A 13149-nucleotide genomic window follows, 5' to 3' on the forward strand; every position below is an offset into this window, starting at 1 on the left:
TGTATATTTTACCACAATTTAAAAAAAAGATGAGGGGAAGTTCATGCACATACATTTAGATCTTTAATAATAATTTAAAAATGCTTTAAAAAGATTCAGTATGGTTCAGTGTGTGCTACATACAGAAAATAGTGTCTGCCTTGGAACTGGCCCATGGTTTGTTCAACTATGCAGATGTTGCTTTGGAGCAAACGATTGAGAGATCTGTTTCTCAGAGGAAAGCCCAGGCAGCAGGTGGCACCAGCCTGAGACACAGAAAAACAGCCAGGAAGATTAAAAAAAAAAAAGAAAGAAAGAAAAAGAAGAAGAAGAAGAAGAAAACAAACTTTTATCACTTTCCTAAACAGTTGCATTTTATTTCCATGGTTCTGTCGTCATTTTTAAAATGGCCTTAAAAAACAACAATGTGCTTAGCATGGCTGATTATTTTGTTTTAATTAAAACATTTTTGAAAAAACAAAATGAAGCATTCAAACATACCAAGTTGATTGTGTCTGTACTGTGGAACAGTTAATGCAAAACACTTGAGAGAGGCCGGAAGTTTGGATTTGTAGCCTTTGCCTGAGTTTTTGCCTCCTCTAGGACAACAGAGGAAGATATGAATGTGTCCCTTAGAAAACTACCTGTGGAGTTGTTTTTTTGTTTTTGTTTTTGTTTTTGTTTTTTTTTTACCTGTGGAGTTTTTAAGATGAGATCTCCAGCCCCCTGATGCCACTTAGCAGGTTAGTTTCTGACTGGCTGACTGTGCAGCCCTACGTGGGGCAGAACAATGGCTGACACTCCTTCCATATTCAGTTTGATCTGGAGAGTCCAGCTAGAACCTGGAAGTGTTAGACCGGGAGGAGCAGCCCTAGTTCACTCTGTATTTCCCCTCTCTGTTGTCTTCAGTGTCTTCTCAAGATGGCAGTGGCTTCTTCCCCAGGCCTCACCTCTGAGACATTATCCTGGATTCAGACTGAAAATAGAAAGGAGAGAGGCCATTGTGGAAATGGAGGGTGGGTGTCCATACTTGTCAAAAATAGACATTATACCGAAATTTGCCTTCTTCTCTAAGGAAATCTCTCACTCCCTGCCCACCCACCCCTTTTGGTTCTTCTTCCTAAGGAAATACCTCCCTAGCCTGGACTTGCAACAGTTTATTTTTCTTTTTACAATTTTATTTTTAAGTAATCTCTACACCCAGTGTGGGGCTCGAACTTACAACCCCAAGATCAAGAGTCGTATGCTTCACCTACTAACCTAGCTGGGCGTTCTGGACTTGCAACAGTTTGAAGAGAAATGAAGTTAGGTGCTAGGAAGCACCTGGCAGACAAAAGATTTTAGGCCACCTAACATGCAAGGTTGCCCTTATTCCTCCTAATTACAACAGGACCCTCTAGGGGCTGCCTCTCTGTTAGGCCCAGCTTCTAGTTTCTCTTGCCACTGATTTAATCCTTGGCAAGTCGCCAAAGCATTAAACTTTTATTGTTCAATTTACCACAAGGGCGGGCCCTGCTTCTAGTGGGCTGAGGAGGCTGCAGCCGTTTCCAAACCCGAGTGTCACACCACATTAGCAACTTCAGACTTTGAGGGCTGGATTTCTTTCAGTTTGGTTAGATTCTTGGTTAAAACCAGAACAGTATACTCACACTCAAAGTCTGAAAGCTAGGAAATAGTAAAAACAGCATAAGCAACTTTTAAAGATGATTCAAAATGGTTGCAGCATCAGCATGTAGAACTAACTCTGCATGGTTTCTTTATGCCTTCCAAACAGATATGTTAAATGACTGTCCACGTTCCTTGGTGGCCTAAAGTTACATGAAAACATGGCGACCAAGTGATCCTCTTCTACAAGGTAGCGATCATTAACCAGTGCCATCACAGTATGTAAATTACTTGCTGCTGTTCAATCTATAAAAATTCATCTTCAAAGAAGATTATTGGGCTGGTAAAAATATTTTTAATAATGACCACAGAAGCCATATTTGTTTTTCTTTGATGTTCTTCTGAAGACTCTTCTGGTTTTAATCAGATTGTTCCCACATAAAATACAGTGGAAATCTACAATAATAAAATCCCTATTCCTATGTCTATGGGGAAATAAACAGGATGGGGACTGTCCTTTTAAGGGGTTTTCCCCTTCCCTTGCCCCAGACTCAAAGCCTCTATTACTGGTGGGTGTTTTGGCATCAGTTAAGGGCCTTCAATCCTTCCCTCCCTCCATGTTTTGCTCTTTCATTAAAGTGTTTCTGTTGTCTAATTATATCCTTTCAATCAAATTAGAGACTGCAGCATCTGGTGAGGGCCGTAACTGCCGCCATCTGCACCTCGTATATACAGGCCTTTTCAGCTGAGAATCACTCAACTTCCAAATGGCAGGAAGAGATTTGGAAAAAGTTTAGTTGGAAGGGAGGTTAACTTAAAAGGAACATCTTCAAAGGCTGGGTATGACGCCCTGCTTGCTATGATGTGTGCATAGCCATGCAGAGCTTCATTGGCTTGGCTCACCAAAGATTCTTCTCTAGCACTTGTGGCAGATGAAGGGTTTTTGATTGTCTTAGCTGAAATGACTAGGCCTCTTATCCTTATTATGGGCTTAAGGGGGCCCTGGGTGAGCTGAGAATTTCTCCCTTGAGAAGAATCTTTTGTTATGTGACCACTGGTTAATGGATATAACACTTTCTGTTTATTTGACCATTTCTTCTAAATCAGTGGTTTCAACTGGAGGAGGTTTTGCCCCCTGGAGACATTTGGCAATATCTGAAAACTTTTTTTTTTTTTTTTTTTTAAAGAGAGAGAGAGAGAGTAGGGGATGGCCAGAGGGAGAGAGAGAATCTTGAATAGGTTCAAGCTGGGCGTGGAGCCCAATGCAGGGCTCAAGCACAACCCTGAGATCATGACTTGAGCAGAAACTAAGAGTTGGATCCTTAACTGACTGAGCCACCCTAGGCACCCCAAAAGATTTTATTTTGAGAGAGAGAAAAATCATGAGTGGGGGAAGGGGGAGGGAGAAAGAGAGGGGATCCCAAGCCAACTCTCCACTGAGCTGAAATCATGAGTGGGACACTTAACTAACTGAGTCACCTGGGTGCCCCTAATATCTGGAAACATTTTTAATTGTCACAACTCAGGGTGGGGTGGGGTAGGATTTGCTACTGGCATGTAGCAGGTAGAGGCCAGGGATACTACTAAACATCTTACAATGCATAGGATAGCCCTCCCTCATTGAACTGTTTGGCTCCAAATGTTAGTAGAGCTAAGGTTAAGAAACCCCATCCTAATTGTATTATTCTTTTGTACTTCCCTTCACTGTGACCTAGGAGAAGGCAACTCTAATCAACATCTTGTTTCACTCTTAAGAAAGTAGACTCTTTATTATCCATATCTGAATTCTCAAGTAAGCATTTCTTTTTTTTTTTTTTAATTTTTATTTATTTATGATAGTCACACACAGAGAGAGAGAGAGAGGCAGAGACACAGGCAGAAGGAGAAGCAGGCTCCATGCACCGGGAGCCCGATGTGGGACTCGATCCCGGGTCTCCAGGATCGCGCCCTGGGCCAAAGGCAGGTGCTAGACCACTGCGCCACCCAGAGATCCCTCAAGTAAGCATTTCTGACAGTGTTTTGGAAACCTAAGTGGCATAAGGATGTCTGAGATTCACCGTTTCTACTCTCCCTAGAGTACAATTGCCAGATTAAATACTAGACATTCAGTTAAATTCAAATATCAGATAATGAATAATTTTTTTTTTTTTTTATAAATCTGTCTCATGTAGTATTTGGGAATGATTACCTTAAAAAGTTGTCACTTTAATCATTTTTATCTTGGGACCAACTAACAAGTGCCTACCACATGCCTACAGTATGCCCAGCATCTCTGACTAGGACTCGTTCCTGTGCCAATTCATAAAAGACCACAACTTTGTTGCTTTAGATTTTACTTTAAAGATGTGCTCTAAGGATATGCTGTTGACCTGCTATTCAGTTCCCAACTCAAGAATTCTTATATTATTTGGCCATCCCATATCAACCAAGGGAAGCTAAATAGCCCACAGCCTAGCTTCCATGGAGTGTTGGCTGCCCTCCAGGGCTCCATTATATGGGAACTTTCTTGCTATCTGAAATTAACAATAGGGCATAGGCAATACTGATGAAACTTGTCCAGAAGCTGGATTATGTCAGTTTGTTTTATCTCCTTTAATACTAATTGAGAGTTTCAGAGAGTGTGAAATAGAGTTGGTCAAGAGATAGTGAGGCAAAGTGGATTTGTGCCAAGGTCTCCTTGCTTAAAGCAAACTCAGAATATAAAAATGTATATTTTCATTACAGAGGGGGTTGATTATCCCTTTTACAAATAGCTTTGCCATAGATTTCCTTTTAATAGCAGATTTCTCTGGTTTAAGTAGCAAGTACTTGATTTACCTACTTTCCTGGAACTTCTCATATTCTCATAGGTCATTGCTAGGTAAGTCATGATTGGCTAGCCTAGAGTCCTGAGTTGGTGAGGAAACCAGGGCACTCTAAATATGTCTATAATGCATTTCCCCCCCAATTTCCCCATATACTTGCTAATATTTGCCAGTCACATTCTGAGTGGTCTGTACTTGCTATTGATTCAAAGATGAGTGAGGTGCTAGTGGAAGCAGGTTCCAGATGCTTCTTGAGCAGTTAAAGTTCAAGGAGATCAAGTCTGACCAGGCTGTGGCAGCATGCACTGAGGGACCTGTCTTAGAGCCCCCAGTTCCGACAGGAGTGTATTGCTATCTGATCTAGACACTGACCTTTCAAGTAGTGTTCCATCTTTTTGTCTTGTTTTTGTTTCCTTTAGAGTTGATTCATAAGGCACTAAGTTATTGTCCATCAGAGAACTGAATTTTGAGCTTTAAAACATAAACTTCCTGTTTCCTTATGTGAAAACTATGTTTATTGTGAAATTTCATGATTGAAGTAGATCCATTTGTACTCAAATATACGGATAGATACCATCACCAAAGTATGATAGAATATGTTCTGGTGGTATTGGCAATAAAATCCATGTTTAATTCATTAAACTTAAGTTCTGAGCTGAGGACTTCTGTCTGAGTGTGCCCATTCTTTCACTGAGGCTTGGCCTTATCTCTCTGTATATGTTATAGAGCTAGATTCTTTCTCAGAAGCTATCTTTTGGTCTTTAATCTGATGATTGTATAGTTTTTTGTTCTTTTTTTTTTTTTTTTTAATATCCTAAAGCACTACTGCATACTTGATTTAAATTTCTCAAGCACTACTGCATTTTCATGGTGACTGTTGCTGGCAGAAACACATGTCCTTCATAGTGGCAACCATGGCATGTTCTCAGGTGGGTCCTGCCTGGGTAGGAGTGGAGCATATTCAAGATGAGAGCCAGATGGGGAAAAAAATGGTTGGTACCCAAGCAGCACTGCATTCTGGGTTGTTTTTCAGTTTTTTATATAACTAACAATAAGGACTCCTCTCTACAGTGTTTTCACCGGTCTTCTGAACTTAAACCTCTGGTCTTATATTTACAGTAGGTTCAGTTTTCTTGGAATAGTCCTTTTTTTTTTAAGAACTTTTTAAGATTTTTAAAAAATATTTTATTATTCATAAGAGACATACACACAGAGAGAGGCAGAGACACACGCAGAGGGAGAAGCAGTCTCCATGCAGGGAACCCAACGTGGGACTCGATCCCGAGTCTCCAGGATCAGGCCCTGGACTGAAGGTAGGCGCTAAACCGCTGAGCCACTCAGGGATCCCTAGAATGATTATTTTTATAGTAATTCTACTTTGGGCAAAAGTACAGCTTGTTCTATGGTCATTTCAACTGTTTAATACATATCCCCCCAAAAAAAATTTTTCAAAAAAAAATACATAGCCCAAGAACATGATATGTGAATGTCTATCTTGAATTTGGATGACTGAATTTACAGCTGATTGAGTTTGTTTACAGTTTTTGAAAAGAAACTAAGGTAAATTAATTATAAAACACATGTTTTCACAGTATCCTTTAACAAATTTTTATTATGGGAAATTTAGAACATGTGCAAAAATAGAAGAATGTAGGGAAGTCATGTGTATCCGTGTCCCAACTTTCATGATTATCAACCATGGCCAATATTATTTTGTTTGTACCTTCTTCATCTTCCCAACTAGATTATTTTGTAACAAATCTCAGACATAGCATCTTATCTGTAAGTATTTCAGCACGTATCTCTAAATGAACTCTTTTCAAAAACATAGTAACAATACGTTACCATCATAACACTTAGAAAAACTAATAATAATTCCTTAATGTTATCAAGTATTCAGTCAGTAATCAGTGTTCAAATTCTCCTGGTTGTCTCATCAGTTGTTTTACAGTTTAACTCGGGATCTAAACCAGGTATGTTTAGGTGATGTGACAAGAGTCTCTATTAACTTAGAGGATTCCCCTCTTTTTCTTTTTTCTTTATAATTTATTAGTTGAAGATGTGGTTTCTTTTAAGCAAAAAAGAGTACTTAAGTACCTTTTTGATGGATTCAGGGCCCACATTGAAGGTGAGTTACTTTTTTTTTTTTTTACCAAAGAATTGTCACATGCATTAGAGAAACATGTAAAATTAGAGAATTTTATTTTATTGTGTTTTCATAAGATTTTATTTTTAGTAACCTCTACACCCAACATGGGGGTTGAACTCAGAACCCTGAGATCAAGAGTCACATGCTCTAATAACTGAGCCAGCCAGGTGCCCTAAAATTAGAGAATTTTAAGGTTGGAAGAAATTTTGAGCTATCAGTACACTCCAGTCACATCATCCTAGATTTTTGAACTTCAGTTCCATTATGATAGAATCTTGAAATTTGAGTTTAAATTGAAGGGATATTGAGACCATCTGTCTCAAACCCCATTGTTTCACAAGTGAAGAAACAGGCCTCAAGTGTCCAGGTGATTTGCTTAAACCACACAGTGCAGCTAGTTATCTGGTGTCCTTTCTCTTTACATACTGTGTATACTGAGAACCTCCTTCCCCAATTATCCTTTCTCTAGTCTAGATCTGATAACCTAAGTCTATATGATCATGGGAATCACTGCTCTTACCACAGCCATCTAGAGGTAGGAAAATGTTGGGTACTACTGCCTTCCCACAGTCATGTGTCTCTTTACTCTTTACTTCAGGGCTCCACATAACTGAAATAAGCATTCCTGTAGTGCTTTTGAGTGTCTGTGTGCAAAAGGCAGTTTTTCCCAGGACGTGAACTTTGAAGATGTACCTACAAGTTCCCAGTGAACACCAATCTATACCAGAAATCCAGCAGAGTAGTAGTTGTGTTGAGCAGACATCTGACAATACTGTTATATTGCCCTCCAAATATTAAAAGGAGCTTTTTCCACATAAGCCTTGTATTTCTTTTTTTTTTTTAAGCCTTGTATTTCTATAATTCTACCCACTTACTAGCTTTTAGAGATATTTTTAAAGGAACAGAAGATATTCCCATTGGAAAATGTTTTTACTGTCTTATTTTAAGATGCCATAATTGAGTTTAGTGTTTATTGATTCATGTTGATTCCAAACTGGGTCAAAACCAACTGAATTCTTCCAACATAGAATCACTAGAGATGCTGATGTGGTCCTTAACAGACACTTAACTTTGATGAATTAAAAACAGCAACTCTCACAGACATCATGAATAGAGATCCAACTAGTAATTCTACCAGAAAACTAGGAATATTCTAGAGTCACTATGAGAACATTTTTCTGTTTCTCAATAGTATGGTTTCAGACAAATAGTGTAATTAGAAATGATCTAGTTTTAGAGACTCTTTGAGAACATATTCTTCAACTTTATTAAATCTTATCAAGGAGCAGAATGTCATTTGGTTAACTGCTGCTTTCCTACCACTATCTCATATGTCAAGTTTTAATTATTTTAAAAGAATGTCTCATTATAATATTTTAAGCATGAATTTTAAAAATACTGTGCATGTACAAGCTGCCAGAGTTAAATTGCCTGGGACTGTATTAACTTAACATTTTCCTCACTTATAATAAGTACAAATATTTCTTTTTAAAGATTTGTTTATTTATTTTGAGAGAGAATACTTGTGTGTGCAAGCAGAGGGAGGGGCAGAGGGAAAGAGAGAATCTCCAGCAGACTCCTCGCTGAGTATGAAGCCCAACTGCGGGCTCCGTCTTATGACGCTGAGATCATGACCTGAGCCTAAACCAGGAGTTGGACACTGAACCGACTGAGCTACCCACGTGCCCCAAGTACAGATATTGGGTCATATAATTCATTAGAACATATAAACAAAGATGTGTTTCATCACACTTACAGTTGATATTTTGATTAGGAAAAATTTATTTGCTTCATTATGCCTCCCCGCCCCCAACCTTACTTCTTATTCATTGAATGCGTGGATTCAGCACAGAACTCACACTATATATATTTTCTATCCTGATGGTATCCTGATGGTGATGGTACCCTGAAAACTTTAAACAGAATTATAATAGGAAAAAAAAAAAAAAAGAATTATAATAGGATGAACTGCCTACCTACTCTGATTATATTGCCTTGTATAGATAACTATTTTTGTGGACCAGAATGAAATATATGATTAGGATGGTCTCAAATGTATAATAAATTTGATTTTTTAAGAAAATTTATAATTACATAATATAATAATAATTTATTGGGCACCTACTTGCACATCCTCCAATTCTTCCAGTTGCCCTGAGCTGTAGTTAACCTAATCCCCCATTTTATAAGTGAGGAAATGGAGGCTCAAAGAGGTTAGCTGAGTACCTGTAGCTTGTAAACCAAGTAAGTCTCCCTAACTGCACTTTCCAAACTGTACCACATTGTTGCTAGAAGCTTTCCATGCAAAACAGTATTCGATTTAAACTATTCCATAACCCTTGAAATTAAATATTCAATCCTATAAGTTTCTGTGTGTGTCTGTGTATTCCTTAGCTATCACTTATTAAGGGGGTCCTTAGACTTCATGGATCTTGGGGCTACATAGAAGGGCTTAAGAGGTTCCATGAGTGCTTCTGAAATTGTAAATGTTGTGTATGTGGTATTTGTTTGAGGAGCAGGTCCCTATTTTTCAAACACTTCTCCAAGAGGTAGACTGACTTTGAGAATTTTAATGTGGAAAATATTTTTTGGTATTTCTAGGTCTTCTATAGCTCATGCCTCTAAAATTATTGAAATCTTCAAATACTTTTACATACAGCATGTGAATATGTGAGATCCTATGGATTTTGAGGTATAACTATCAAAGTTTAGAATATATGTGACATCAGGTATTTTCTTATTAACCAACCCTTCGAAATTCCAAGCATAACCAACAATAATAGCTTTATTTTTTTTTTCAATAATAGCTTTAAAAGAGAAAGCTCCAGCTAGCTTTTATTAGCAATGAAGGACTATTGAGCTTTCACCCAAACATGAAGTCTTTGCCTACAGATCTTACTACCATGGACATGACCTCCAGGCCTTCATAGGGTAGCAGGTCCTACAGAAAATGGTTGGCATAAAATCATTTGCTCAAGATCCTCAACCACAGGTTTGATTATCCTAATGTGATTCTACTTATCTCAAGGGAATTTTCAATAAAATTAGCATCTCCAATTTAAAAAATAAATGTCATATGCCATACTTTGGAGAATTTTGGTGATAGAGGAAAAGATAAAGAATTACCAACTTAGAAGAGTGGAATTAGTGTTCTGGGCGCTCTGATGCCAGTCTCATCGAAGTTTTTTGCTATATTGCTAAATTTCTGTCAGGCTTATGTTTAACTTGAGGGCTGTTTCCATTCAATCCCCATAACAAAACCTTCAGAGTTCTCCCATGGAGGGATAGGGTCAAACAGATGAATTCTGTAAGGTAATTGGGATCTAGCCAGAGAAAATGAGGAAATGAAGTTTCCTCAGTGTTCACAGTTTATTATTCCTTCTTCCTCCGACACCTTCTCCCTAGACTTCCGAGACGCACACACTCTTAGCTTTTCTCCCACTTCCCAGGCCGCACTTTCTCACTCATCAGTGCCAGGCCCTCCTCTTTCCCTGCCTGAAATGTTGCAGGGCCCCCGGAATCAGCCCCAGATGTCTTCTCTCTCCACACACAGTAATCCTGTTCTCTCCACACATCCGTGCTGTTCCTGCCACATTTCTAGCTCCAGTCTCTCTCGGCCTCTTTCCTTAGCTCCTGGCTCATCAAGCCATCTACTTCCTGTGTATCTCCACCCAGTGTTCTGAAGGGTATCTAAGATTTAACCCATCCACAGCCAAACCCTGGGTTCCACTCAAGGTACTCTGCCCCTCTTGTGCCCTCTCCATTGTAGTAAATGGCATTTCCTCTCAGGCCCATGTCCTTGGGGTTCTGCTGACTCTTCTTTTTCTCAGACCCTATATTCAAAACTCCAGCAAATACTTTTGGCTCTGCCTTCAAAGCACATCCAGAATCCAGCCACTTTTCACCACCTTTCAGCCACCAGCCTGGTCCAGGCCATCCTTTCTAGCCTGTCTTTCTGCTATAACCACCTGTTTGATCTCCCCACTGAGTTCCTGCCTCTCTAAAGTTCTTCCTCTACCCAGTAGCTAGACAGTTGTTTTAAAAGATAAGTCAGATCATGTAATTTCTCTGCTCAGAACCCTACACTGGCTTCCCTTTACACTCAGAACAAAAGCCAAAATCTGATTTATGTAACGCTCTAGACCTTGTGCATCCTGACCTGGCTTCTCTCCTCCCCCTCCTATTCACTTCCCACCCACTCACCCTAATCCTGGTTAGAGGAGCTGCCTTTTAGTTCCCCAAACTTGCCAAACACGCTGGGTCCCGCAGGGGTCTTCCATTTGCTGTGCCAATTGCCAGTACTGCTCTTCCCACATTGTCTCTATGGTTTTGTTTCCTTTTTTTTTTTTTTTTTTAAGATTTATTTATTTATTTATGATAGACGTAGAGAGAGAGAGAGAGGCAGAGACACAGGAGGAGGGAGAAGCAGGCTCCATGCTGGGAGCCTGACAGGGGGACTCGATCCCGGGACTCCAGGATCGCGCCCTGGGCCAAAGGAAGGCGCTAAACCACTAAGCCACGCAGGGATCCCCGTTTCCTCTTTTTTGACCTCATCCCTGCTCAAATGCCTCCTTCTCTCCAGGCCTTTTCTGGCCCACCCTCTCTAAAAGAGAGCCCCTGCCAGTCAGTTTCCATCCCCTTACTCCATTTTTCCTTATAGTATTCCTCACTATCTGATATGAATTTGATTGGTTTGTTATAAGTGTGGATCCCCTGTTAGTGTGTAAGCTCCATGACTGCAGTGTTCACCAATATAGCCTTAGTGCTGTGAACAGTGCCAGACACATGGTATGTACTGAATCAATACTTGTTGAATGGATTAATAAATGATATTCTAGGTATGAGATCTATCACCTTTGTTCATTCCCTTTCACTGAATGCCTAAATATACAGCTGGCCATGTGATATTTTATTTTTATTGGTTTAAGCCATTTCTTATCTAGCTAAAGCTTATATGTCAGTTTTACAGCAATAGACAATAAGGGAGGAGGGGTCCTCGTTGTGCCCTTTGGTATTGTGATGAAATCAAGATGCGCACATCACTTTAATCCAGAATATTCACATTTGTTTTCCTTTTTTTAATTTTTATTTATTTATGATAGAGAGAGGCACAGACCTAGGCAGAGGGAGAAGCAGGCTCCATGCTCTGGGAGCCTGACGTGGGACTCGATTCTGGGTGTCCAGGATCGCGCCCTGGGCCAAAGGCAGGCGCCAAATCACTGCGCCACCCAGGGATCCCCTGTTTTCCTTGTTTTTTTCCACAATTGACATGCACTGGGCAAACCCATTAAAAAAATAATCATAAAATATGGTATATTCTCTGTTTCCCTAATGCATCTGAGAAGAAGATTTGAGTCTAGGAGAAACACACTGAAGCAAACAAACCTGCACTTTGCTATTATTCCCCTCTCAGATGCCACATTATCCCCATTCACAGGACTGACAGGTGTGGATAGCCACCACATTCTTTTGTGTTACAAATCAAGTCATCTGAGCCTCTGGGAACACTGACCCCACCATCCTGCAAGTTGCTATCTATTCCTAGGGCCTTCCATTGGGTGGCTGGCCTTTCTGGCTCCCGGGCAACTCTTCAACCACTTGTGGTAGGAGATAAAAGATGTATTAACACATAGCAATTAAAATTCTAGCAATCGGCAAAAGATTGGCTTGATGCAGTTAGAATCATCTAGTCTAGTGGTTCCCAAGCCAAATTACTTAACAGAAGCACTTAGGCAGATTTTTAGAAATACAGGTTTCCAGGTCCCACTCTTACTCTGGAGTCGGGAGTCTCAAACTCTACACACACACAGAATATTTCTTCCTGTCTAGCAGATCATATATATTTCTAGTGATAATAAATGCTATGAAGCAAACAAATGAAAGACAAAAATCTAGGAGTGGAAATGGTGAAGATGGGTTTTCTGAGGAGGTAACATTTAGTCTGCATTGGGAGGTATTAGGGGTAGAACATTTGGGTAGGAAGTAGTATGGTGTGTTTAGGGAATTAGAAACAGACCAGTGTGGCGGGAGCATAGCAAGTGACTAGAAGAGCTTAGGGTGCCGTGAAAGGAAAGGACTGGGGCCACATCACTGAGGCTTTGCAGGTAAGGATGAAGTGTTTGGGTTTTGTTCCCAGTGCTTACATTTTCCTGGGAACTTTGAGCACCGTGCAGAGAACAGATTGCAGGAGCATGGAAATAGAAGCTGTGAGTTCTGAACAAGGTTCTACTATCCTCTGATGGTGAACAAGACTAAAGTGGTGGCACCTAAGATGGGAAAGAGAGGGCATTTTCAGGGTATATATTTTAAGAAAGTCAACAGGATTTGCTGATGAGGGGAAGTGAGGTAAGGAAAAGTATGGGGAAAGCAAGGATGATCTGAAGGGGTCCTTTTAGAGGCACTGTAGGGGGTGGTTGAGTGCCCCAGTTGCCCCAACTGTAAAATGGGATATTGAGGGATCTCCCCACCAGATTGGTAGGAAATTGATATTTATAAAACATTTAGAGCAGAGCTTGGCACATGGTAAAATACCACATAAGCGTTACTGGTGCTGTGGACAATGGCAATTCATCCAAGGTCGCACAGCTGGCCAGCAGCAGGTCCAGGACAAGA

At 40.1% G+C, this 13149-nt stretch overlaps 1 protein-coding gene across 5 annotated transcripts in view; it reads left to right on the forward strand.

Moving 5' to 3' along the window:
* KREMEN1 (kringle containing transmembrane protein 1) overlaps window positions 1–13149 on the forward strand; it is a 73393-nt gene that overhangs the window by 4612 nt on the left and 55632 nt on the right. The window contains exon 2 of one of the 5 annotated variants that reach the window (XM_038575550.1): window positions 1754–1834. The exons of the other annotated variants lie outside the window; for them this stretch is intronic. Coding sequence (XP_038431478.1) covers window positions 1798–1834 — 37 coding nt within the window. The 5' untranslated portion in view covers window positions 1754–1797. The remainder of the gene's footprint in view (window positions 1–1753; window positions 1835–13149) is intronic. 5 annotated transcript variants of the gene reach the window in all.

The sequence above is a fragment of the Canis lupus genome, chromosome 26 (assembly GCF_011100685.1).
Source record: "Canis lupus familiaris isolate Mischka breed German Shepherd chromosome 26, alternate assembly UU_Cfam_GSD_1.0, whole genome shotgun sequence".
NCBI lineage: Eukaryota > Metazoa > Chordata > Mammalia > Carnivora > Canidae > Canis > Canis lupus.